At 39.7% G+C, this 26,790-nt stretch overlaps 1 protein-coding gene across 2 annotated transcripts in view; it reads left to right on the forward strand.

Annotated features, from left to right (window-relative positions):
- Positions 1 to 297: 297 nt before the first annotated feature.
- RAB12 (RAB12, member RAS oncogene family) overlaps positions 298 to 26,790 on the forward strand; it is a 34,849-nt gene continuing 8,356 nt past the window's right edge. The window contains exons 1-2 of one of the 2 annotated variants that reach the window (XM_084621227.1): positions 1,525 to 1,860; positions 16,409 to 16,469. In XM_084621227.1, coding sequence (XP_084477353.1) covers positions 1,629 to 1,860; positions 16,409 to 16,469 — 293 coding nt within the window. In that variant the 5' untranslated portion in view covers positions 1,525 to 1,628. Of the gene's footprint in view, positions 1,861 to 16,408; positions 16,470 to 26,790 lie in introns of both variants that reach the window. The other variant, XM_084621226.1, reaches the window with a different exon arrangement.

Consider the following 26,790-nt stretch of genomic DNA (forward strand, 5'->3'; position numbering starts at 1 on the left):
CTGTCAGGCCCAGGATATTAAAGAGACAAGGCGGGTGAGGTAACATCTTTTATTGGACCAGCTTCTGTTGGGGAGAGAGACAAGCTTTCGAGCTACACAGAGCTCTTCCTCGTGTTTTGGAAGTTCTTGAAGCACCACAAGGTTGAACAGATAGTTTAGCATGTGTGCTAACTTCTTATGCTAAACTATCTGTTCGGCCTTGTATTTAGCTGTGACACATTGAGTACATTTCCCAGACATGAAGAAGAGCTCTGTGTAGCTCAAAAGCTTGTCTCTCTCACCAACAAAAGTTGGTCCAATGAAAGATATTACCTTACCTGCCTTGTCTATCTCATGAATAATTTTCACCTTCTCTTCTGAATATTATATGGTTTAAATGTGGAACTGGGAATCAGGAAACCTGGCACAAAGGGTGAATCTGCTGTTGCTCTTGTCCTCCTGCTCCGGAAGGATGCAGGTTACCATGAGAAGAGAGGGTCCATGGCATTCGGCTAGAAGTTGTTGAGGATGGGATCACAGAGGCAGACCATCTGGAGGGTACCCTGGGAAGAGTGGGGTGGTTGCAGACTGCTGGCAACGTGTTCTTTGGGATCCAACAGCTGCTAGAAGGAGAAGTGTATGCAGTACTTGCCTGAGGCATGATGAGACATCTGACAAGCAACTAGGGACTGTTTCAAGACAAAGTTTGGGAATCACAACCCTGCAGAGATCCCATAAAGAGACTGCAGACTGACATCTCTGGATGTGAATGAGGCTTGGGGACAGAATAACTGCCAGATCAAGTTGGAAAGGAGAATTTGGAATGAGGATACAGGACCACCTTATCTTTATAAAACACAATGTAGGGAGGACTGGCCACCAGACCTGTCTTACTGCCTCCAGAGGCTGATGTGATGAGGAGAAATGCTGTCTTCACACACAGCTCTTCTTCAGGTCTGAGAAAGGTGGGAACAGATTGTTTATCTTAAGTAAGGGCCTATTCATGGTAGACTGAGGCCTTAATACCGCGGCAGTCATAGGACAAAAAGAGGGTTAGGGGGTCATAGGCTGTTGTAATAAGCCATAAAATCCAATGTGTGGATTTAAGAGCTGTGTGGCTCCAAAGCTTGTGTCTCTCCCCAGCAGAAGTTGTTCCCATCAAACCTCACCTACCTCCTTTCTCTCATCTCCTGGGACCCAGGTGGCTAAAATTACAGGGCAGGTGCACTTAGCCTAGATGGGAAATGCTGATCCCCAGCTCTGGCTGCTGCGCTTCCAGCCAGGGCCAGGGCCAGGACCCGGACCCCCGGGGCTAGCTGAGCTCAGCGCAGGCCGCGCCGAGGTACCGTGCCGGCCTGGCCCCCGGCGTGCCCCCACGCTCTTAGCCACACACACGCAGCGGCGCCTTCGTTCCCTTCAGCCCCCGCCGGCACCGAGTTGCGGCGACGGCTGGTTTCCCAGCTCGGCCCTCCCGCGCTCAAGGGGGCGCTGCTCCCCCCGCTGGCGGGCCCCGCTGGCTGCTGCGCGGGCCGCCGCTCGTTGTCCGGGCGGCCGCGGAGTTCCCGTTCCCCTCAGGCCCGGGGCAGCGGAGCGCGCGCGCTCGCTGGAGGAGCCGGCGGGGCGGGGTCGCGCAGGAGCCGCCTGCGGTCATGGAGCCGGGCTCCGGGCTGCAGCGCAGGGGCGGCGGCGCGGGGCGGGAGTTCGCGGCGGGGGGCTCCCCGGCGCTCTCGGGGCCGCAGTCCCGCCGCAGGAAGCAGCCGCCGCGCCCGGCCGACTTCAAGCTGCAGGTCATCATCATCGGCTCGCGGGGCGTGGGCAAGACCAGCCTGATGGAGCGCTTCACCGACGACACCTTCTGCGAGGCCTGCAAGTCAACCGTGGGTAAGGGCCCCGGGCGGGCGGGCGCCGGGCTCTCCCTCAGGCCCGCCTCCGCCCCCCGGGAGAGCGGCCTGGGCGGGCCCACGGGCCCGGCTCTTGTCGCCCGCGCTGCAGCGAGCGCCGCGCCTCCTGCGTTGCCCCCGCGCCAGCTGGGACCGGGCTCCGCCCGCCCGCCCGCCCCTCGGGCCGGTGCCCTGGGGCTGCAGCGCCCCCCGCCAGCAGCCTGTCGTGCCCCCTCGCTGCTGCTGCTCTGTCCACAGCCCCCCTCAGGCCCTCTCCGCGGCCCTGCCGCAGCCCTCCTCAGCCGCACGCACGTCCCCGCCGCCGGTCGCTCTGCCGACCTTCAGAGCAAGGGAGGGGAACCACAGAGACGCTACTTCCCTCCTCCTGCTCCAAGCCTCACGCCTCTGAACTCCTCCAACTCGGGCGCCTCACCTTCGGCCCCAGCAGCCCCTGGAAACGTAACGTGAGCGCTGAAAACAGGAGAAAGGCCAGTCACACGTTAGAAAACTCCCAGAGAGCCTCTTCCCGGGGAGTGTGGTGGGGGGGGGGGGCGTTGTCACTGGTGTTGGGAGAAATGTAGAGCCCTGGCTCCTCAGGATAAGGCTGGCACATGTTGCGATCGGTTACAGACCATTCAATTTTATTCTTAAAAGGCGCGCTCAAGCCGGTAATGGCGCTCTTATAATAGGAGGTGGATGTCAGGGCCTCCCATGTTGCATGTAAAAAACGCAAGTATTTTAAATGTCAACAATTAAAAAGGTACCTCAATACACAGCAAACTGAATGTGGATGAAAATATTGGGTCAGGGTTTATGTATGTAATTCACTGTCTTGGACAGCAGATAGCAGAGCAAACAATTTGTTTTATAGCAAATCTTTCTTTGCTATTAGTTTAGTCATCAGTATGCACCCCTTCAGGTGGAGTATTTTTTTGGTACAGGAGGGTGAAGGATGAAGGGGAGGAAGAATCAATCCTAGAGCAACCTGAAAACAAATTTTAGTCTGCCTTGTTATTACAGGCTTATTTTTGGAGCTGAATTTTCTGTGTTGTGACAAGGTGGTTGTTATGCTAAGGCTATCCTTCTGTAAAATGTGTGCTTAATTGCAGCTTGGAGCCTGAAGAGTTCTAAACATCTGATGGAAAGTAATAGTGCTGCTTTTTAGAAATAAAGAGGTATCTTCCTCTGACAAATTAATTCTAAAATGGTTGCTGTTACAGTTTGTGTTTATTTTGACAGTTTTAATGTTTATTTTGACAACTCTTTTATTCCTTGCTGGTTTCTTTGAAAAGCTAAACGTGGTAGTGCTTATTGTTTTCTGTTAACAGCTGTTAATATATATGAAAATACATTGTTCTGAAGTTAGGAGCACAGGTTTTGCTTTTTGTTACAAAACCTGAAATGTGCAAATAAAAGTGCCAGAGAGATATCACCATCTAAAGAGATGTTAATATAGATTTGATTTTGGTGGTGGTATGAAGAAACACTGTTAGTTTCCATAACCCATGACAAGCTTATTTAAGGTTAAGGAAGTGGGACTATGATTGGAATTTATCCTCTGTAAGGCTATGCCTACATTACCACTTTCAGCGCTAAAACTTTAGTTGTTTAGGGGTGTGAAAAAACACCCCCTTGAGCAACAAAAGTTTTAGCGCTGAAAAGTGCCAGTATAGATAGCGCTGTATTGCCAGGAGCTATCACTGCTGGTTCGGGGTGATTTTTTTTTTTTAATCACCAGGAGAGCTCTCCCTGGCGATAAAGCATGTCTAGACTGTCCATGTCACAACTCTGTGACATGGGCAGTGTAGACATACCCTTAGTCTCCTCCATGATGAACAAGGTGTATGCAAGAAAATTTGTTGTTGACCTGTGTTAAGCACTCTCTCTGGGTGGGATTAGCAGTAAAACCCTGTTGATCTTTCATGATGATTAAGGGCATGCAAAAAGTACTGGAGGGAGTTGTGCTCAGTTTTTATCTGAGTAATGAGCAAATCTGATTTGCTAGATAAACCAGTGATTCAAGCACACAAGCTTCCTAATTTTAACAAAACAGGAAATAAATGATGGTGTGGTTACAAAAGATTTGATCTAGAAAGTATAGCAACATCAAATGGGCATAGGAAATCTACTTGCACCAAACTACATGTAGAAATACTTGAAAATAAAAGCATTATTTTAAGTCTTCATGATTAAAGTTTTAAAGTTGAGAGCTGTTAAGAACTCTAAAGTTAGTAGAACATGAAGAGCTTTTCCTAGCCCCAAATTAATATACTAGAGTTGCCCCTTAATTCTTCGTACCATCTAGCACGGAGTCTTCGACTTGGAAAGAAAATACAAGGTAGAATAAACTCTACTTTTATACTGATGGTGTAAATCCAAAGTAACCCCATACTGAAGTTAAACTTAGATCAGAACTTGGTCTTCAGTTGTAATCATAAAGCACCTTCCTATTTTTCCCTGTTATCACCTGTCCAGGGAGAATGATTTTCTGGCATTATAAACAAAAAGTGTGGTTGAAGCGGAAGTGAAAATCTTGTGACTGATCCAGCAGGACGTGCTTCCCTGTTTTTGGGGCGGGGGCAGAAGTTCGGTAAATTGAATGTGCTTTGAGCTCAAATTTGGGAGGAGAAAGCTAGATGTAACTGAAGAAACAAATATACATGGGGAAAGGGGTTTAGTGATATCATTGTAAATCTGTATTTAAAATAGTTTGAACACTAGAATAAAAATTCTCTCCTTTTTTACTTGATATTGAAGGTCTCAGCCCAGCTATACACTAATTTTTATATTTAGCTGTACCAGTGTAAGCCAAACAGACCAAAGTTCAAAATGTTTTCTTTAGCTGCTTAATAATCTAAGTGAAACTTGTAGGCTGTTCAGGGCACCAGGCTGACACACAGGATTTCAAATGTGATTGATAAAATGCTTGGGTGTCTCAGGTCTGTAGGAGCCAATGGCTGCTCTCTGCCCCTACTGAGTGATGTTATGGGCACACTGGGCAAGTGCATTTGGAGGGGAGGAAGTGATTCATTTGAAAAGATAAGGCATTTTAGTGCTTGTTTACATATCCCACAATGCAAAATTAGTTGACTAAGTTATAAATTTCTGTTGTTATAAATAATACAAAAAATCTCACCTCAAAAGCACACTACTTCTGTGAAGACTTTCAAAAATGACCTGTCAGATTTCAACAGCACATCCTCACAGCAGCATATGGTGTACTATATATCTATAGTGCTTTGCTGTTTTAAATAATAAACTCCTTGGATAGAGCATTGTTTCCTTAATTTTATATTTATATAACAGGAGCTTACTGGATCTCAAATATTTACTAATTTTGGATACTGTTGCCAAACGAGTAACAAAAGGTTGCTGTGTAGAATTTTGTAATGCCAGACCTGAAGATAGTGGCTTTTAGTTGGTCTGTAATCTTACCATTAGACCACAGCTTCTATTTGTACTTTTAGGTATTTTGACAAAGATGCTACAGTATTTTGTTTAGAAAAGTCATTCTCTTCATGTATGCACAAACTGATGGTATAGTTCTTGCTATCCTTTTAGGGATAGCATTGCCTCTTTCCACTGACACCAGAGATTACTGTAACTGAAAGAAAATAGAGAATAAAAGTATTGATCTTTCATAATAGCACATTTGACAGTATTGTAAAAAGAAAAGGAGTACTTGTGGCACCTTAGAAACTAACCAATTTATTTGAGCATAAGCTTATGCTCAAATAAATTGGTTAGTCTCTAAGGTGCCACAAGTCCTCCTTTTCTTTTTGCAAAGACAGACTAACACGGCTGTTACTCTGAAACTTGACAGTATTGTGTAATTCAGTTTTCATTGTTTCCCTGTGTAGTCAGTGACTTGTTTAGGAGTTCCTCACACTACAAGAGAGTTTGGTGTGTGGGGGGGGGTTTATAGGAAAATTTGATCGGAAAACAACAAATTGTCAGGATTTAGGGGGTCTTTTAGGTCTTCTACATGAAAATACATTTAAGTTTTGTGTAGGTGGTTTTTAACTTAAAATCGAGTCAATTTTTTTAAAACATTTGTTCCTTTTACTTATTAGTAATACTTGGTATTATCCTGAGCTGAAATCTTTAGTCACTGGATAATTATGATAAAATATATAGATACCAAAAATGGTTTAAATATTAACATTTTTAAGATTGCTATATTTCCCCCCAGCAGTTTGAGGCAGCAGATGATGAAAGACCTGTATTTAAATCTCACTCCTGCCGTTTGGAGTTTTATAGAGGTGACATGCTTTCAGAGGCCTTCTGCCTGTCTAGCTCATGGGTTGGATTTTTTTGTGTGTGTCTTGGGGGGGATGCAGAGGTCTAGATCACTTGCTCTCAAACGGAAATTTGGTGAGTGGATTGAATACAGTTTTGTGTGACTTGTTGCTATATGACAGGCAGAAGTGCAAAGGGCTCTCCAATAACTGATGTAATTGTAGCTGTGAGCTAAGAAAGAAGACAGTAATTCTCTGTGAGTTCAGAGAAGACTTGCAGTAGATGAAGAGTACCTTTTTAATGAAAAATCAGCTCAGTTTACATATGAATACGTTTACTCAATTAAGCTTGATTCTAGAAATGATTTATATTTCTATAATGTGTTTGATTTGACTACTTATCATATTAATCTGGGTGTGTAATAAACAAGTGGTGCACCTGGTAGTATGTTCAAATAATGTTCAAAGAAGCCACTTGCATTTGCATGCAGTCAGTTTTATGCCAGAAGAAACCGTGTTCTCAACTTTTCTTCTGGTAAAATCCAAAAGTCCAGCAGGAGATTGTTCACAAACAGAGCTGGTGGCATGCTTACTGCAAAAAGTTTAATCAATACTAGCTGTTGTACACTTTGTGATGCAAGTAATCTACAGAGAGATGTTGTCATGGTATTTAGGAATGAGTAATGCAAGGGTTAAATGTGGGTCCCCCCCTAAATAAGTACACAAAATAATTGGTTCTCTTTAAAAACCTTTCTTGTGTTGGTTATATTGGCACCATGGGTCAGTCAGAACAACTAGTAGCCCACAATTGGTACATAAATGAGAGCATGTAAGTAAACCAGCAAACCAAGTTTAGTTCTTATTGTAATGACAGTAAGTATAGGGGCTCTAGGTTAGCAAGGACTGTGGAATGCAGCTGTCAGACTCAGTCCAGGCTGTGAACAGCTGAGATAATGTCAGAAGCAACAAAACACGCAGATGATACTCAATTATGGGTTTGTATTTTTATCTCTGGAAGCTGAGAATTATATATGGTGAAATTTTTTTTTTAACCCATGACTGAAATGTAATAATCTCTGAGGTGAAACCTGGCTGCTGCTTAACATGGCAGCAATTCACAATTTAGGACAAGAAGTTAATAAGTATATGATAACCAGCTGAAAGGAAAAATGTACGTACTCCCGTCTGAATTTGGCCAGAGTGTTGGGGCAAGTCTCCTCCACCATATTCTTGCACAAAGTACCTTGAGATCATTTGTGACAAGTATACCCAGTTTAAAAAAAGTGTATTTTAAATGTTAGATTTCAGATTTAAAGTATTGAGTTTATGGCATGAATAGTTTCTACTTTTTTAAAAGCTGGGCAATGCAGTTGGCTTAAAAGTGTCTTGAGTTTTCTGTTTGGTCTACATATTGGGAACCCAGTAATTTATCACAGATGCAACTTCCTCCATCACAAGTCTTGGAAATACAAATATTCATTCAAATTAACCCATAAATCTAGTTAATACAGGAAGTCTGCTGCTCATCTATTCCCGTTGCCAAAATGTTGGTACACTTCTTAGCCTGAAGCACTGTAAATCTACTTCTGCCCACTGTTCTGCCATTGCAAGTTAAAAATGTATTTGAAGATTTACTTTATAAAAAGCTGTTTAATGATTAAAACATTTTGGAAATCAATTACAACTTTCTGGTGCCAAAACTGATGCAGGTATAGTTAATGCATTAGTTTTCATCCATGAATCATTCTTGATCTTTAACCTGTTTGGTGCTCTGTGAAAGCGGTGGCTTCACTTTGAATTTATTTTAAAAACAACTAATTAAAAGAATCTTGATAGAGCAAATTTTTTTTAAAAATGGGCATACCATTTTACATTCCATTTTACATTTCGTTTTAAAAGGTTTCCATATAAGTTTTTCTTCTCCTTTGATTACATGAGTCATTTCAGTAAAGAAGAAAGTAAGGGCCTGATTCAATGCTCCTTTAAGTCAATAGGAGTCTTTCTATTGACCTCGCTGCACGTTGGATCAAAGCTTTAGTATGGTTAGTTTATAGGCTTTAAAATTAATCTGTTCAAATAATTTTGAATTCACCTGCTCGGTTTGTCTGTTTTGTTGCTGCTTTCCTCTCCTGCTCCTCAAAGTCACTTGTGTGCTGAAATGACTCGGACGGCCTCTTTCCTTTAAAAATCGTTTTCAGTAAACCTTAAATAGTAAACGTTTAACCAGAGGAGCTCCCCTTTGTCCTTTTAAAAAACTAAACAAATTGTTATACTTTAACTAGGGGGAACTACCCCAACTATATTTTTTCCAACTATGTTTTTCAGTTTGTGCCTTGCTTGAGAATCTCCTTGCCCCAAGCCAGAATAGCACATTTTAATCTGCCTGGGGCCAGCCTTTGGCGCTAATCAATCTGTGTTATATGTAACAGTATCAAATGATTTTTCAATAACAAGATGCATCATACTAACCATGCTCACTGATTTACCCTCATTTTGGCTGTCACTAATGCACTCAATGATTTTCTGCAAATTTCACACGCACGCTGTTACTTTTTTTGACCTATACAGTCACTTTTTAAAAGGATACTGTCAGTTTGTTTAGTTCCACACATAACATGCCCATTAGAAGTTGTACATTGAGGTATCCTAAAACCTGATCAGTTCTTCTTAGAAATGTGATCATTGCAAAAGGTTTTATGGTAACGAAAATACAGTATGTTTTTTAAAAATGCACATGTTGATCAGTTATAGGAATCGCTTTAATACAGAGTTCACATGTTTATTCTATCAGTAATAAATAGTACATTCTCTGTTAGGTTTTGAAGGTTTTACAGCATGGCTTAATGCATAATCTTGTATTTTTATATCAAATATTTTAATAAGGGATTGCTCGAGCTTTTAATCATATTTTGACAAACACATTCCATTTGCAGGAAAAATCACTTGCTTAATAGACTTTTCCAGGACAGCACATGTTACGCAAGTTTCCAGAAAGGAATACATTGAATCAATACAATGTGAGAACACTTAATAATTAATAAATATAAATCAGAGGCTCAATTCTGCGCTCCTTACTCATGCAAATCGTCCTTTTGAAGATCCTAAGAGTCTTGAATGTGTAGGCAATACAGATTTGGACCCCAGTGGGAGGCTTTAAGATGGCAAAAGTGGTGCTGGTGTTTGTGAAATAAGGGCATCCAAAACACACAGCCCTCTATTCCAACTTGCACACAAAGAAAAGACATTTCGGGATTTTTCCTTTCAGTTTTCAGAATGAGTAGCATGGTTTTATTTTAAACATATTCATTGCTTGTGGCACACTGAAGACTTGGTGTGGGAGGAGGGATTTTTTTTAAAAAGGAAGGGAATTATAAAAGCCTGTTGGCTCTTCCCAAAACATCATAAGCTAGCACAAAGTTCATGCCTTATTTCAAAGTAAGAGTAAGCAGGTGCACCTGCCATCTCCTAACATAGTTTGCATACATTTGACCACTGGTTTATGATGACTAGCATATTAGGCTTTTAAAATACAGATTGGGTAGAGTTAGGATCCTGTCTCCATATCTGGGCACCTTCTTAGTATATGTGTAACATGCCTTTGGTGTCATGTGACGAGGATTCATCACTGAATTTGGTCTGCTGGTTGGATCATTAGCTTTGCCAGGCCAGGTACTGACGGGGAGTGCAACGTGAACACTGATCCATGCCCCTTTTTGGGCACCTAAATAAGCATAAGTGGCCTCATTTTCAGTAGTGCTGACACCAAACAGCTCCCTCAATGGAATTTAGATGAGTATAGTTAGTGGCATAGAGAGCTTACATGAACTCCTTTTTTAAAAAAAATCTCATTTAGATTTAATACACTTTTTAACACTAAGAATTATCAAGTGTTCTGTTTTATCAGATTATATCCTGTGCAGTTCAGTTTTTGCAGTGTGTTTGCATAATTAAGCACCTGAATGCTGAGGTGGCAGATTAAATTGCAGTTTTTATTGATGTCTTTTGACGCAGGTCATGTTCTGATCTGTTGCTGCTATTTCCTCAGGTTTGGCTGCATTTGTCTCCTGTCTCTACTCCTTCTTCAATAATATTTTTGATACTTAGGCTACAATTAAAAAAAAGGTTGGGTATACCATGCACCTTTGCATGTGCCAGTTATTTTATTTTATTTAAGGTTTGAAGAATTTTCTACTAAACGCAAAATATGTGGTTAATTCTGCTCTCCTGAGATTGTGTGATGGGGACATTAGAAGGAGCCTGTAGAAATCAGAAGTTAATATTCTGTTTGATTTCCTATTTCAGTGATTAAAATTTAATTAGCAAAGACGTTGTGACTGATCTTTGAGGAGACTAGGAATGATTTATGTTGTATGCTATCCTTGTTCCCTTATTGTCAACATGAGGTACACATACCCTGACAAAAGATATTTTTAAACAACATTCTTGTAACAGTACTATTAATGTGGAAAGCAACCAATAAATCACAGAACTGGATAGTTCTCCCCCCCCCCTTTTTTTTTAAGTTTGCTCATTCCGAAATTTTGTCTTTGTTAGTTAAATTAAAACTTGCTGTAGTCAGTGATTTGAGTTATGCAAAATTTGGTCAACATAAAGGATTCCTGAGGTTTTAATAAAATTAAATGTAGTTTTAAGATAGTGTTCAAATTAAGTGGAGAGCACTGGAGTTGGTTAGAAATGCCAGAAGTTCTGTGGGAGACAGCTAGATGTACTGCTAGCAATACTGATTTTGCATTTCTGTGCTGTATTAAAAACAAAAAATCAAGCCAGCCAAAACAAGACATTTCACTGCACATGCTTCTCCCTCTAGGGAAGGAGAATGTGAGAATAGACACATAGATGTGTAGTCACTTTGCTTAATGCACTGCAGGATTGTGCTCATATACAACAGTAATGAGCATGATATAAAAACCTATTTAGACTACAGCAGAAATTGTAAATTAAGCTGTTTCCAAATAGTTTTCTAAGGCCAAAATTATCTCGTCCTAATTTACATTGGCATACAGCCACCACAGTTATTAAAACACGTGTGTGTGTGCGCGCGCGTGTGTGCATACTTGACCTCTTGTGTCGGAGGTGTACGTCCTCACCAGGAGCACTTGTATCAATTGTATTGTCAGCGTGGGGCATTGTGAGATGGCTTCTGAAAGCCAGTAACAGTCGACAAAAGCAATGCAGTGTCTGCTCTGACACTCTGTCAACCTAATTACATCAACTTTGAATCCGTTCTGCACGGGCAGGTGGTGTTACTAAATTGGCGTACAGAGGCACTTATGTCAGTGGGAGTCAAATTTAAGTCAAGACACTTCTACAGCTCGGTTGATGAAAGGCAGCTTATGTCGACCTAACTGTGTAGTTTGAGTGGTAGCTGTATTAGTCTATATCAGCAAAAAGAAGGAGGAGTACTTGTGGCACCTTAGATCCTAACAAATTTATTTGGGCATAAGCTTTCATGGGCTAAACCGCACTTCATCAGATATATGGAGTGGAAAATACAGTAGTAAGAGGATATACTCACACACACACACACCGTGAAAAGATGGGGGTTGCCTTTACCAACTCTACTGAGACAAATCAATTAAAGTGGGCTATATTATTTTTTATTACAAATATTTGCACTGTTAAAATGTTAAACAAAAGAACTAGTATTTTTCAGTTCACCTCATCCAAGTACTGTAGTGCAATCTCTTGGTCGTGAAAGTGCAACTTACAAATGTAGATTTTTTTAATTTTATTTTATTTTGGTAACATAACTGCACTCAAAAACAAAACAGTGTAAAACTTCAGAACCTACAAGTCCACTCAGTCCTACTTCTTGTTCAGCCAATCACTCAGACAAACAAGTTTGTTTACATTTGCAGGAAATAATGCTGCCCGCTTCTTGTTTACAATGTCACCTGAAAGTGAGAACAGGCGTTCTCATGGCACTGTCATAGCTGGCGTCACAAGATATTTATGTGCCAGATGCACTAAAGATTCGTATGTCCCTTCATGCTTCAACCACCATTCCAGGAGACATGCATCCATGCTGATGACAGGTTCTGCTCGATAACAATCCAAAGCAGTGCAGACCAATTCATTTTCATTATCTGTGTCAGAGGCCATAAGCAGAAGGCTGATTCTTTTTTTTCATGGTTCGGGTTCTGTACTTTCCGCATCAGAGTGTTGCTCTTTTAAGACTTCTGAAAGCATGCTCCACAACTTGACCCTCTCAGGTTTTGGAAGGCACTTCAGAGTCTTAAACCTTGGGTCAAGTGCTGTAGCTATCTTTAGAAATCTCACATTGGAACCTTCTTTGCGTTTTGTGAAATCTGGAGTGAAAGTGTTTTTAAAATGAACATGTGCTGGGTCATTATCCGAGACTGTAATAACATGAAATATGTGGCAGAATGTGGGTAAAACAGAGCAGGGGACATACAATTCTCCCCCAAGCAGTTCAGTCACAAATTTAATTAATGCATGATTTTTTTAATGAGCATCATCAGCATAGAAGCATGTCCTATGGAATGGGGGCTGAAGCATGAAGGGGCATATGAATGTTTAGTATATCTGGCACATAAATACCTTGCAATCCAGCTACAAAAGTGCAATGCAAATCCCTGTTCTCACTTTCTGGTGACGTAACTAAGAAGAAGTTAAAATTTTACATGGTTTGATTTTTGAATGCAGTTTTTTGTACATAATTGTACATTTGTAAGTTCAACTTTCATGATAGAGATTGCTCTACGGTGCTTGTATTAGGTGAATTGAAAAAAACGATTTCTTTTGTTTTTTCCCATGCAAATACTTGTAATCAAAAATAAATATAAAGTGAGCATTGTACACTGTGTATTCTGTGTTGTAATTGAAATCAGTATGTTTGGAAGTATAGAAAATATCCAAAAAAACATTTAAATAAATGATATTCTATTATTCAACAGTTCAGTTAATTGTGATTAATTTTTTAATTGTCTTATTCATCATGAATAATTTTTAATCACTTGGCAGCTCTATAAATAACACTTTCTTATTGTAAAAACACTTGTAATAAGTATCAAATTAACTTCTGAATTAGAATAAATTAGCATGTACCTTTAGAGTACCTTTAGAGTTTGTCTACACATAATTTTGGAGCCTGCAGGAATGAGCTTGCTAGCCAAGTTGGGTGAACAAACTTGGGGGCTAGCAGGGCTCCCATTGGCTCTCTAAAAACAGCTGCAGAGATAATGCGTGGAAGCTGTAGCTCAGGCTGGAGCTTTAGCTCTGAAGTCTTTTGAGGGGGCCCAACTAACTTTTAAATGTTAAATCACTGGAATAATTCTATAGGGGAATGTACTCCTCCACTGTGCACTTCTGCATCCTGTCACTTCTTTCCTTCAAGACAACAACTTACAAAGCTCCTGCTTGGAAAATATGATGCACTTCAACAATCCAGCAGCACTGTGTTCCTTTTGCTGCCTTTGTGATTTAGAACAGCCCCTGCTACAGGTGTGAATGATAAATGCTAATCTAGCATTTGGCTCCTCACTATGAGTTTCCTGGTCTCCTTTTCTACTCAAGCACATGGGTAGATTCTTGTAGTGTTAGGCAAAAAAGTTGATGTACTGTTCCATTTCTCAGGATTGGGAAACACTGAATGTTGAAATTAAGAACTCGATTTAAAGAAAATTCACTAAATGGTATATCGTGACTAGAATGTTGCATACTAGACATCATGGTTGGATTGGGAGTTGTGTTCTAGATAAATTTAAGCCAAATTTCCTTGTTTCTTGAGTTAGATCTTTGTATGTTGATGTAATATTTTAAAATTATTACGGAATATTTCTGTAGCACCCTAATTATCCTCTACAGACAAAGTAATGAACTTTGGATGCTTACATTTTACAGATTAAAGAGGACTGTCGAGAAATTATATTTTAAAAAGTAACTTCTAGCTGTGTTACTAACACTTTTTTTTTAAAAAAATTGAAAATTTTTTGTTGTCCTTTTGTACTTCACGTACTTTGGACACCATATTCAGACTAATCAGTTCCATTTTCTTTTACTTAACTCTAGCATAATGTTATAATTAGGCTTCCAAGAATGCAGAGAAAATCATTCATTAGTTTTTAATCATGTTTCATTAAAATATTCTGAATTTTATGAATCCTTTTTTAAAAAAACCCTAAAGTAGGGGGGTTATAAAGTATTTGACAATGTCTGCTTAAATTTCAAGCCGCATATTGTATTTCATCTTATTCCTTACTGCTTGTATTGCAGTAGTGTCCTGAAGCCCCAAAGAAGATTTGGGGTCCATTTTGTTAGATGTAAACATGAGAAGTCACATTCTTTGCTTTGAAGAACTTTACAATATACCTTAAGATGCAGTGAGTGTGCTAAATATTTGGAAGCAGGTGGGAGGAAGTATAAGGGTAAAAGTAAGAGGAATACTTGGGTCTGTAGTCTACTGTGTTTACAGTTTGATATGAAAATTTTAAAATATGTGTGTGTGCTTTGTTTAAGCGAATAGATATAGTCTATCCCCCTGGTTCTCAGCCTAGCCAGACTAAAATAAGGTAGACTAAAATAGAGTTGAGGGGATCCTTCTTGTTTCTTAAAATTTAACTTTGTATATTAAAATTTGGTCACATAATTATATTTGGCCTCCCTGTTCTGCAGCAGTGTAGCTAAATCAGCTAAGGTAAACTGCTGTGTTGACAGAATAGCTTTAAAACAAAGCTCCTAACTTTAGAATATATTCCAGATTTGCTATGTAACAGGTTTTATACCATTAGTCATGAAAACCAATGTTAAAATATTTTAGTGTGTGTAGAAGTCAAGTGCTGTAAAACCAAAGGGCCAAATTCAGCTTTTTTTTAAATAAGCCACTCCTCTACCAAGCACTAGTAGCTGGACACTTGGCCCTTAGCCAATGCGGTCTTTAGAAAAACAGTTTTCCAAAGTATTTTATCTCCTCTGTGTTTCTGTTGTTTTACCCTACTGGTTTACACTGTGATGTGAAATAATGTGTGTGTGGCCGGGGGGGGACGGGGACGGGACGGGACAGGGGACATGTTCTGACAAAGTATACTTCTGCATTTCTATGTAAGTTTAATTATATTAGTCTGAACCATCCCTTCCTGCCTTTTCTTTCTCTTAAATGTAGTAGTATTTTTTGGGGATGTGGGTTTCAAGAATAAGATTCAAAGGAAAATATCTTCATACAACATGACTTTAAGAGAATGGGACTGAAACTGACAAACAAGAAAATGTATGTAAAATATCCTGGAACACTAAGCATATTGGCACTTCACATAGTTGAGGAGGTATCCTTGTGTGCTTGGGTTTTATGGATTTATGGGGCATTTTTATGTTGTCAATTGCCTGTGATTTTTCTATAAACTTAAATTTTATTTTGAAATATTACTTTGCATATGAATGTTTTGCTTGGTTTTATCGTTAAGTAATATTTAGTGTGCACTCTAAAACTTGGCAAATGTTTTGGATAATACTGCACCACAAGGCCATATAACCACTGTATATCAAAGTACTGTTCTTTCTAGTTGATTTGTGAGAGATCACCCATAGAAATTGCTCATTAACCTCTTCACAATATAACAACAAAAAAATTGAAACTGGAGTATTTTCATCAGGAGCAATATTTTTTTATATTTCATCCCCAGATATGTTCCTGCACAAAGAAAGTATGGGAAGCCATATTTCAGAGTTTAGCAACGTCTACAGAATATACATCTGTCAAATTTATGACAGAAACACAGATGTAAAAGTCATTGATAATATTTTAAACCAGGTACAACTCCAGGATAAAATCATAGAGCACTTTCATCTTCAGAGTGCTTTACAAATACTAAACATCAACACCTGGAAATAGCTATATATTATTCCCATTTTACAGACAGGAAAATTGAGGCAGAGAGGTTGACTCTGTTCATGATATGGGAGGAGTCTGTGACCGAATCATAATTTGAGCTTGGTTGTTCCTGGCAATCACTATAAAACATGAATAGAGGGGAAGGAAGTGATCATACCTTTTTTTTCCTATTGTGTCGTTAGAGCTGCTAGTGATAATATTGCATAGCTTGAAAAACATTTTCAACCGTGGGCTGAATAGCTCAGATTATATGAAATAACTCTATTCCCTCCCCTCCCCATGCTGGCCCATAGTGGTGTAAATCCCTGTTTGTTCAAAGTGTTGTGAGTGTATTAGTATAACACACATGCACAGGTACAAAAAAAAATCATTTTAAATTACACCCTCATTGCTTTTGCTTCTTATTCCTCCTTTTCTTTTTGTTTACTGTATTTTATTTATAGGTGTTGATTTTAAAATCAAAACAGTAGAGCTAAGAGGAAAGAAAATTAGATTACAAATCTGGTAAGTAAAACAAAAATGCAACCAGCAGTATGTTTTAATTTTTGTGTTTCTGGCATGGATCAATATGCTTGTTTAATATGATTAATTGTTATAAGCTGGTTTAGCTCTTATCCTTCTGCTCCTTCCCTTACAAATCTGTTAGCCATTTATTTTTTTTCAAGAGCAAGAGGGGGGATGATGGATGATGTAATAAATGTAATATTACTGTGCTGACACAAATATGCATGTTACAGAGGTGTCAAAGCCTTTCTTTAGACAAACAAAATCAACTATCTAAGAAAATAGCATAGGAGTAAACAAACACAAACAAATCAACCCCCAAACCCAAAAGTTGTAAAGATGATCATCCACTTTCTTCATAGTAAACATGAGGAAGCTACTAGAAGGAAAGGAGGGGAAAAATACCTCTAGTTTCAATTTTATTCACTCATGTGGAAATCACCTCAGTTATAACTGCCATCCTAGAGTAAATGAATCTATTTTAACCTTTTCTGAACTCTTTATCAGAAATTTCATACAGCAGGTGCTCTTTCTGTGACATTACATGTAACAATGTAATTACAAGTAAAACACTCATTTACAAACAAAAGTATGTGTTAACTGTTATGGTATTAATGTCCTACTGTGAAAATTCAGTTTGGAATGCACATTTTTTCTGTTCAGGGGAAGGTTGCATATATCTTGGAAATGATTGCTCACGTTATATTATTTATCAATAATGATTAATACAGTGTATTCGATTAGAAATTGTTAGTTCTGAGAGGTCCCTTATGATGCACAATAGCATGATACAAATCACAGTTAGGAGAGAGTAAACCAGCTATGTTAATGTAGATTCTAATCCTGTAAATTATCTAATAGCTTTGGTGTATTAACAGTGCTTGATGCATAATTGGCATTAGAGATCAATTGTTATAGATGCTAACAACCCATAGAAAAAGCAAATCAAAGCACATAGGTTGTTGAAATGACACCAGTGGGACGTTCTGGTAGTATTTCATTTTTAATTACATAGATGAAGTGAGTTTAGCTTACTAACGCCTCTTGGCAGGTCACCATCAACTCTGTTTGTTGCACCATGTGTTTGTCTTGCTTCCCTCTGAGTTAACTGCTGCTGCATCTTTGGTATCATCAGTCATCTAACACTTGAATATTACTGGCATGTCTTCATCCCTCATCTGCGTCCCTGTTTGGAAACCTATGACTACAGAGCTGGTGGGTGAGCCACCATTGTTAGCCAGGGCCTACTGAAGCTGACAGAGGTAATGCAAATTTTTTATGTCAAGATGATGTTGTAGCACTGAATGTGAAATGTATATAGCTTGTCAGACATGTTCTTAATGTTGAATAAATGTTTTACAGTTTTTTGTCAGAAAAGATATCCTAAAACTCCTTATCATTCCCACTTATTAAGCATATCTTTGTAGACTTTTGTTTGAAAATAATTAAAAAAAAAAATTACAGGGATATTAAAGTGTGGCCCTTACTCAGTTGCTGAGGCATGCCTAAAATGGTTACATAGCATGTAATTTAATGTAGAAATGAAATACATAAGAATTGGTTAAGTATCTGAATTTATACCAATATACATCAGTCATTACAAGGAAACATCAATACACGTAGTCCCAAAGTGTCTTTCTCCTTGATTCTCACTATTAAATGTCTTTGCTGTAATTAACCCTTACTTAAAAAAATAAATAAATCTCTGGACATACATATAAAATCATGTTGGAAAACAGTTGTTACATGAGCAAAGAGAGAAGATAAATCGACAGTTGTTTTCTACAACACATTCTCGAGTGCTTTGCCTGTCTGTCCATAAATTACATTAAAAAACCCCTTACATTTGAAGAACATTAAGGTTGCAAACTCAAGCCCCCTTGTGTGTATGCATGATGATACAGTCTCTTACTATGTGATCACATACTATTTTTTTTTCTTCTTACAGGACCCCAACCTTATTCAGTGAACTGGTAGCAGAGGCAACACATAACTGTTGATTGGAGGGGTGACACAATTTAAAGGTTGGGCGGGGCACTGAATCTAGAACACCTCGTCTCTAAACAGAGATCTAGAACAGAGGTTGTCAAACTGGGGTGCGCTTCCCTAGGGGGACGTTGAGGAATATTCGAGGGAGCGAGCAGTAATTCCAGATGGCTCAGGCCAGCCCCATGTGGTGGGTTTCAGGGAGGGATCGCCACCTCCACCCCCTTGCTACCTTAGAAGTTGTAGCTAAGTGGAAGACAGGGCAACTCCTACTGCAGTGTGAGGGGGGCAGTTTTCCTTGTGCAGAGCCCCTGCACTGCTATAGGAGTGGGAGAGCAGCTCCTGCCCTGGGAATAGCCACAGAGAGTTCACCCCACGGTGGTCTGCAAAGCAGGCAGTGGGAAGTGCTGGGCCTCCAGCAGCAGGGAAGGAGAAGCAGCCCCGTGTAGCAGGGGGTGGGAAGGCTTAGCCCACAGCCAACTGTCCTTCTGCTTCCTCCGTCCCCGTGCTGCATGGATACATGGTGAGGGGGAGTTGCTGCCTCCTCACTGCTGGGCCTTCTGGCAAGAGGCAGTCGAAGGCCTTGCCTATTCTCCCCTTTGCCCTGTGGGGCAGAGTCTGCAGCAGCCTCTCTGGATGAGTTCCCGTTGGAACAGTTAGCTGTTGCTAAATGAAAGGCAGAAATCTGGGGGGAGGAGGAGGGGCATGGGACCTTGCATGCCCCCACATGTGTTGCCTCTGATTGGTAGTTGTGTTTTGTTTTTTTTATCCTCCTTGTACTGTGTGTGGCCACAGGCCTTATTAATGCACAGTTTCCATACCCTGCACTGACTAAAGGATTATTAATTTCATCCTGGGTGTTTATCAGTGTCTTAAATGCTTCACAAATATTAATGAATTTTTCTTCACAATGCCAGCAACCTTAATTCTGCCAATTCCTAGCTTTTGAACGTTTGACTTTGTAACCTTAATGTTCTTTTAGCATAGGATTTTTTAATACAATCTCCTACATATAAAAAAAACCTGAAAAAACAAAAGTTTTAACATGTGGAATCATATTGACCTCCAACTTGGGTTATCAGTGGGTTCAGACCTTCAGATCTACAGCATAGACCTCTGCCACTTGGCCTTATGGAGTAACTGGTAGCAGTAGCAGGTTGAGTATGTGGATCAGGCATTAGAGGCAGATGACGTACACCCTTTGCCAGTGGGTTTCAGAGCTATTTGGTGACAGCAGAGGAATGTGGAGACTGAGAACGTCTTTATTTCTCCCTTCCTCTCATTTATCACCCCCTGCATCCCATTCCGACTGCGTCTTCCTCCTCTTCCTGCCTGGGCATAAGCAGAGTTCAGGAGAGATTATCTCCCTGGTCTCAGTTCTGGTGCCTGAAACTCTATTGGCCCCCTCAGCTACAGAGAGGAGCAGTTGCAGGGAAAATACTTCTCTATCCATACAATCCTGAAGTGGGACATGCTCACTCTATGGAAATGGGTGTTATATGTAGTCCAGTGAGTGTGCAGATGCTGTGAGGAGATGGAGCATGCCCAGTGCAAATGGAATCTTCTGGGAATTTAGCTGCCAAATGCTATGAGACTCTTCTGAGCATGTGCAAACAGTGACTTTTCAGATTTGGGCAGATTTTCACCCAATCAGCAAAAGGCACATCCCTGACATCAGTGAGACCCCTCTGCCAAATTTCAAGTTTCTACTCCAGTGGATTGTAGACCTGCTCATTAAAATAGCTGTATGAATTTTTTTAAACATGGGCAAACATTTTCCCCTAAACTTTTCTTCTAAATGGGTGAACCATATTAGCTGAAATGTCCCCCCAAAAAGTTCAGCCTGGGCAGACACCCAACATGGAAAACGTTAGCCTGGATGGTTGCTTTGGCAAAATTATAAGCAACTGAAAATGGGGTGGTCTTATGGGAAGGATCAGGCTACCAGCTCCACCTACAATGACTAGATCAGTAGGGCTTTCTTCACTTCCCTTGGCAGGTAAATTCAGGGGCTAAAATGTTGGGGATTGGAGGGGATTATGGTAGTCATGAAACCTTCAGAATCAGGGTCCCATGTACAAACACAAGTTCCCCACCTTGAAGAGCTCACAATCTAAATTGCTGTTAAGAAACTTTTCTTGATACGTAGTCTAAATTTTTATTTGCAGTTTCATCCATTACACCTATCTGTACATCCACATGTGCTACACTGTACAGTTCCTTTTCATCCTAGGTGTAAATTTAAATAATTACCCTGTCTTTTCACACAGCCCAGGTATATGTAATTAGTGAAAATGATCATTATTACAGACTTCGTAACTAGCCATTTCATATTCCTTATCCTGTCCGCAAGTGTTGGCTTTAGCAAGTGAATGTGTGTAATAGACAGTAAGAGAGGTAGAGCTGGCTGGAAGATGAAAATTAGAAATTCCTTCCCATGAATTTTTTTTTCCATTCCAAATCAGGACAAAAACCTCAAATGTGTTGGGTTGTTTTTTGTTTTTGTTTTCTTTTGGGGGGGTGCGATTTTCAGAAAAACTCCTTTCAGGAGAACTGAAATCTAATGTTTCAGCTTTCTGGCTGCCCACACGGAGGGTGAGTTGTGGGCTGTCTGGGAACTAGCCAAGTGGGTTGCCAAGCAGCCCAAGAAGCAGGAAAGCCTGAGAGCTGGCCGGGGTGGAGCAGGGTATTTAGGCAGCTGGCAAGCCAGGTAGGTGGGCAAGCAAGCTGGTAGGAAACCAAGCAGTTTTTGAACAGGTCAAATTCCATAAGTTTTTGATTGAATTGACATGGTCAGTGTTGCTTCTGTTGAGTCAGCCTTTTTTGATTAGAAAACTGTTCCATCAGAAAACTTATGGCCAGCCCTAAAGAGAAACCATGTGCTGAAAATACTTCAAAATGCTCATAGTTAGGTAGGTATGAAAATAAACAAGCTATGGTGTAACATAAGTAAAGCTTATCAGCCTGTTCTGGGTTTTGGAGGGGAGGAGATGGTCATTGGGGGGAAAAAAGTTTTTTGTTTTCATATGAACCCAATAAATACACCACTTCAAAAATCTTCTCTAGCTAAAGATTTTTATTTTTCATTACCAAAAGAGCACGATGAAGCCCATTTTTACTTTGGTTAAAATTACTTCCTTCTTCCACTGCCATTCGGTGCCACCCTCAAAAAAATGTAGTTGGGGTGTGTGTGTGTGTGTGTGTGTGTGTGTGTGTGTACGTACACATGGAGTGCATTTGTATTAAAACCAAAATAGTTGTATGATCTAAGCCATTAAATCCAAATTAAGACTTTCAGGGGTTTTCTAACAATATCTGATTTACACTTCTAAATCACTGTGTATGTTACATTAATGAATATAGAAGGGAAAGAAGTAAGAATCTTAACAGCATTTGGACATTGCTTTTATGTTTTAAATTTTCCCTTGTATGACATCTCATTTGCAGGATGTCCCTCATTTTTATGTCATTAAGCAGAAAGACAATGACAGGTGGATTCATTATTTGCAAAATCATAAATAGTTAAGGAATAATTTTACAATACATGTTTGTGGCTGCATGTTGGAAAAGAAATACATTTTTCCCATTCTCACAACTTTTTTACTTTGGGATGAGGAGCTGGAGGTGGAGAAATAGCATTATATACACAAAGCACAACGTTTTAAAGTATAATAAGTGAATTCCTTTAAAAAAAAATAGGGACACCAAAAATTTTACTTAGCTAGCTGCAATAGCAATACATGCGAGGTATAAAAGTACATAGATGTAAAAGCAATATTTGAAATCCAGAATGTCTCAGCATGTTCAACAAATTAGACTTAATTCAAGACTAAATTCTTTGTAGTGTGAAAGCCTTTGAATCCTGCCTCCAACACTCAAACTTATTACATTAGACTATACATATGTGGCTATTTGGACTTTTGTTTAATTCCTGAACCCTAGACTTACTCTATTTGGAATTTTAAGATGATACTGTAATTGAGAACTAGCAATTCGTGTTCTTATTGTTTATTACATTGCATAATATTAATAGATCAGTAATCTCATGAATTGGGGATTGATCATGCTAATGCTTTATTGCCACTGCCCATGGATGGTTTGCTAAGTCTTCAGACTAAAATAATAAATACCTTATTAATTATACCATGTGTTAATACTTCTTATGATTGGAGTATAAAATGGATGAGAACAGCAAAACAAAACTGAATTGCTCTAACACATCATAACTGACTCATCATAAAAGGTATCTCGATGGCAGAGACACTATTCATTATAAAGCAAGCACTGTGGGTGTTTTATCATGCTCGCGGGATTTGTACACCCTGAACTTTTGGGAATATAGCATATCCCTGAGAGAGAAGGCCCTACCAAATTCACAGTAAATTTTGGTCAATTTCACGGTCATAGGATTTTTAAAATAGTAAATTTCATTATTTCTGCTATTTGAATCTGAAATTTCATGGTGTTGTAATTCTGGGGGTCCTGACCCAAAAAGGAGTTGTGCGGGGGGGTTGCAGCACGGCTAGCCTTACTTCTGTGCTGCTACTGGTGGTGGCACTACCTTCAGAGCTGGGCAGCTGGAGAGTGGGGGCTGCTGGGCGGGAGCCCATCTCTGGAGGCAGAGCAGCAGCAGCACAGAAGTAAGGGTGGCATGGTATGGTATTACCACCCTTACTTCTGCACTGCTGCTATCAGGGTGCTGCCTTCAGAGCTGGACGCCTGGCCAACAGCTGCCACTCTCCAACTTGAAGGCAGTGCAAATGTAAGGGTGGCAGTACTGCAACCCCCCTAAAATAACCTTACGACCCTCCTTCAGCTCCTTTTTGGGTCAGGACCCCTAACTTGAGAGATGCTGGTCTCCTTTGTGAAGTTTGTACAGTATAGGGTAAAAGCACAGAAAAGACCAGATTTCACAGTCCATGACGTGTTTTTCATGGCCCTGAATTTGGTAGGGCCCTACTGATAGAACATTACAACATACGGAAAATAATCTCCCCACCTGGCATTTGGGATCCCTCAGCATTTTGAAATAAGTTCTTCCGAACTCAAGAGGCAAAAGACAATATTCTAAACTTACTGCTTCTTGAGGTTACATTAATTCTATTTTTATACACTCTCACTTGTAGTAAGGGGAGAACCCTGTTAATAGAAAACTTAGTAGATTTTTTTCATTAAGGGAACTGCAGAAATCCAGCACACCTTTGAAATCTGAATATCACTTAGATAGTTCCATCATTTGCATGAACTTATTCAAAGTGCTATTACAGAATAATTGTGTAACAGTGTTTCTCTTCCACTGTACACGTTTTTCCTACTTGAGAATGGGTTCTCACCAATACTTCCGAAGTACCACTGACTTAATGATTTGGTGAAACTTCCCTTTCTTTGTTCTCAAATTATTAAACCTCTCTAGTACTGTACATTATTAGACAGTCAAGTGAGTACATTAATTCACTTCTTTCTGTGCAGGGATGAGGGACACTAAAGGAAAAGGAGGAAAGAATTCGTTTGCAGCATGCTTTAGAGACAGTAGCTGTGGATGTTACAAATGAACATTCAGCTTAGACATAGTTTTGCTATACAGAGGTATAATGCTAGTTTCAAGTATAATTCCGTGCAAAATTAATAGAAGTGGACATCATTAGTTTCATTCTCCTTTGTTGATATTTTAATATTGGCATCAAATTTTGGCACTTGCATTCTTGCTAATTCATGGTATAGTTACTGAAAATAGGACCAAAATTCAAAGAATAATTAAATGCCACAGTTTTTGAGTTTTATTTTTTTTAAGCCTGATTCAGCAAGGGACTTACTTACATGCCTAACTTTAAACATATGGAACCATTTATGTGCTTAAAGTTAGATGTATGTAAATACCTTGTTGATTCTGGGCCTTGGTACGGAATTGTATTTGTGTTCCATCAGAGTGCTAATTATTAGAATAACTGTTTCTCAGGGTTTTAATATTTCCACACTATATAACCTCTTTCCTTCCTCTTCCCATCGTTTTAGCTCTTCGGAGCTTGTTTTTTTTGGGGAGGAGGGGGCTTATATTTATATGGTTGTCCTGGATCACCACCTATCTAACGCTTGAATTTATAGAATTGAAGGATTGATAGAGCAGGAACTCCGTGTTCAATTAAGTGAACAAATGCCTTTTGAGATAGCTAGAAGAGAACATGCAACTACTTGGGTTAAAAGAAAAGGAGTACTTGTGGCTAACAAATTTGTTAGTCTCTAAGGTGCCACAAGTACTCCTTTTCTTTTTGCGAATACAGACTAACACGGCTGCTACTCTGATACTTGGGTTAAGTGATTCAGTGTAGTAGTTCTACAGGCTATGATTTAAAGAAACCCAGAATGTGTATTTTTAAAACCACTCAAGTCTAGCAGGACAGTGTTCTGCCACAAATACCATATCTTAACTGATCAGAAAATCTTATCTTTTGCCAGTTACTATCAGCTGCCAGCTCTAACCATATAGTAACAATAATATTTCTCTACAGCATTCCTGCCCTCCCAGCTCTATCCTGTCTGGCATTCAATGTGATGGAACTAAAAGGGATTCCCATGTACAATAAACTTAATCTGTAAGCTTGTTTATTGACATCAGATGAGAGATGCAATTCTACAAGAGAGACATTTGGAGAAGTCTCTTCATAAGCTTTGAGATGATGTTTTCCATATGTGGAAATTCAACAATCTTGACGGGCATTTTAAAGTGTTTCCCATATTGAAATGTCACAGGGGCTTTGCGAAAAATAAATTTGACCCTGGTATAAAGATAGGTGAACTTAGAATAGGAGAAAATAAACTGTTGTAATGGTGAATAATAGCTGTATGTAATTTCAGCTGTAGAATATAGAGCACTTACATTGCTTTAATTAAAATGTGTCATTAGTGAAAAGAAAGCAACCAATTAAACATAGAGAGGTAGTCTCATGTATCATTGGAACCAAACAGGTAATATGTTTTTGCTTCTTGCGAGGTATCAAAGTTTAGTGTGGGTAAATTTAACTGTGGATTTTTTTTATATATATAATCAGGAGATAGAAATAGTAGAAGACAGAACTGATTTTTTCCCCCCTCACCATTGTATGATTGTGCCATCCTCCAGCTACGAAATACTGGTCATGATAATCTAGCAGTTTTATTTTTTCACAATTCTTGGTGTAGCCTGTCTGAAGCTGAGGCTTCAGTGAAGGATCGTCTGCATCATGAAACTATCTGTACAGAGTTGATGCTAACTGGTATCGTGGCAGTTACAGAAGAAAGGCCAAGGATTGTCTTGACTGAGCATTAATGCTGAATTACCTGTCAGCCATAGGTGTGATCCATGGAGGTTTTGTTTGAGACTGGGCAGGGGAGAGGCAGTTTTCTCTACAAATGTATGTCCAAGGAATATGCTGTGGATAAATAAAAATTACTTTCTCCAAGACAGTCAATTTGATCATGTGAACCTGAAACTTTTTGAAATACTCCAAAAAAAGATCCATCCATGTTATTAAAAATGTTTTGCTCTCTAAGGCGTCTCATAATGAAGTCATACAATACTTGAGTACTAAATAGAGTTGGTCAAAGGTTTTCATGCTGGAAGTCGCCCTCTCCCTCCTTGGAAAATACAAGTTCATTAAAATTTATTTTTATATTTCTAATTGGTTAGAAACTTTTCATGGGAAAACTAAAATATTTCTACAAAATAATTCAAATAAATGTTTTTAATTAAGAAACTTCTCACAAAAAGAGTTTCTAGTTTTGACCAGCTGTCATACTAAACCTTAAAAAATGTCCACTAATTTTGGAGACCCCTGTTGAAACCCCTAAACCTTGAATCCATTAGAGCATTTTGTAACCTACTTTCCAGTAACAGCACTAACAATGAAAGTTCTGGGGTAGACAAGCTTCAGGCATTTTTATCAACTTGTCATGAAAAATCTGCTCGAAGCAGGCTTTTTGGTGATACGGTTGAAAATGGCTCAGAGCAGGTTTTCATGATACAGTGAAAACACCCCGAGTCTTGACTACACAAGCACATAAACTTGCTAGAAGAAGGACAGCTGCTAGTAAGTGAACCCTAATTGAAGCCCCCATCACTTTTGATAGCCAGGCCATGGGTCTGTCCAGTTGGGCATCCTGTGGTGGGGTATTTAAACACCACACTGGAGAGCAGGGGATTAAGGACCAGCTTTGGTCCCACCCAGACTCGCCTGCACAAGCTGGAGGCAGGGCTTTAAAAAGAGGAGTGGAGCAGCTCAGAGGCAGGGTGGAAGGGAGCAGGCAGCTTCTCTGAAGGGAAAGTAGTACTCAGGAACTCATTGCCCAGACCTGACAACAC

This window comes from Lepidochelys olivacea (assembly GCF_965140295.1).
Source record: "Lepidochelys olivacea isolate rLepOli2 genome assembly, chromosome: 2".
Taxonomy (NCBI): domain Eukaryota; kingdom Metazoa; phylum Chordata; order Testudines; family Cheloniidae; genus Lepidochelys; species Lepidochelys olivacea.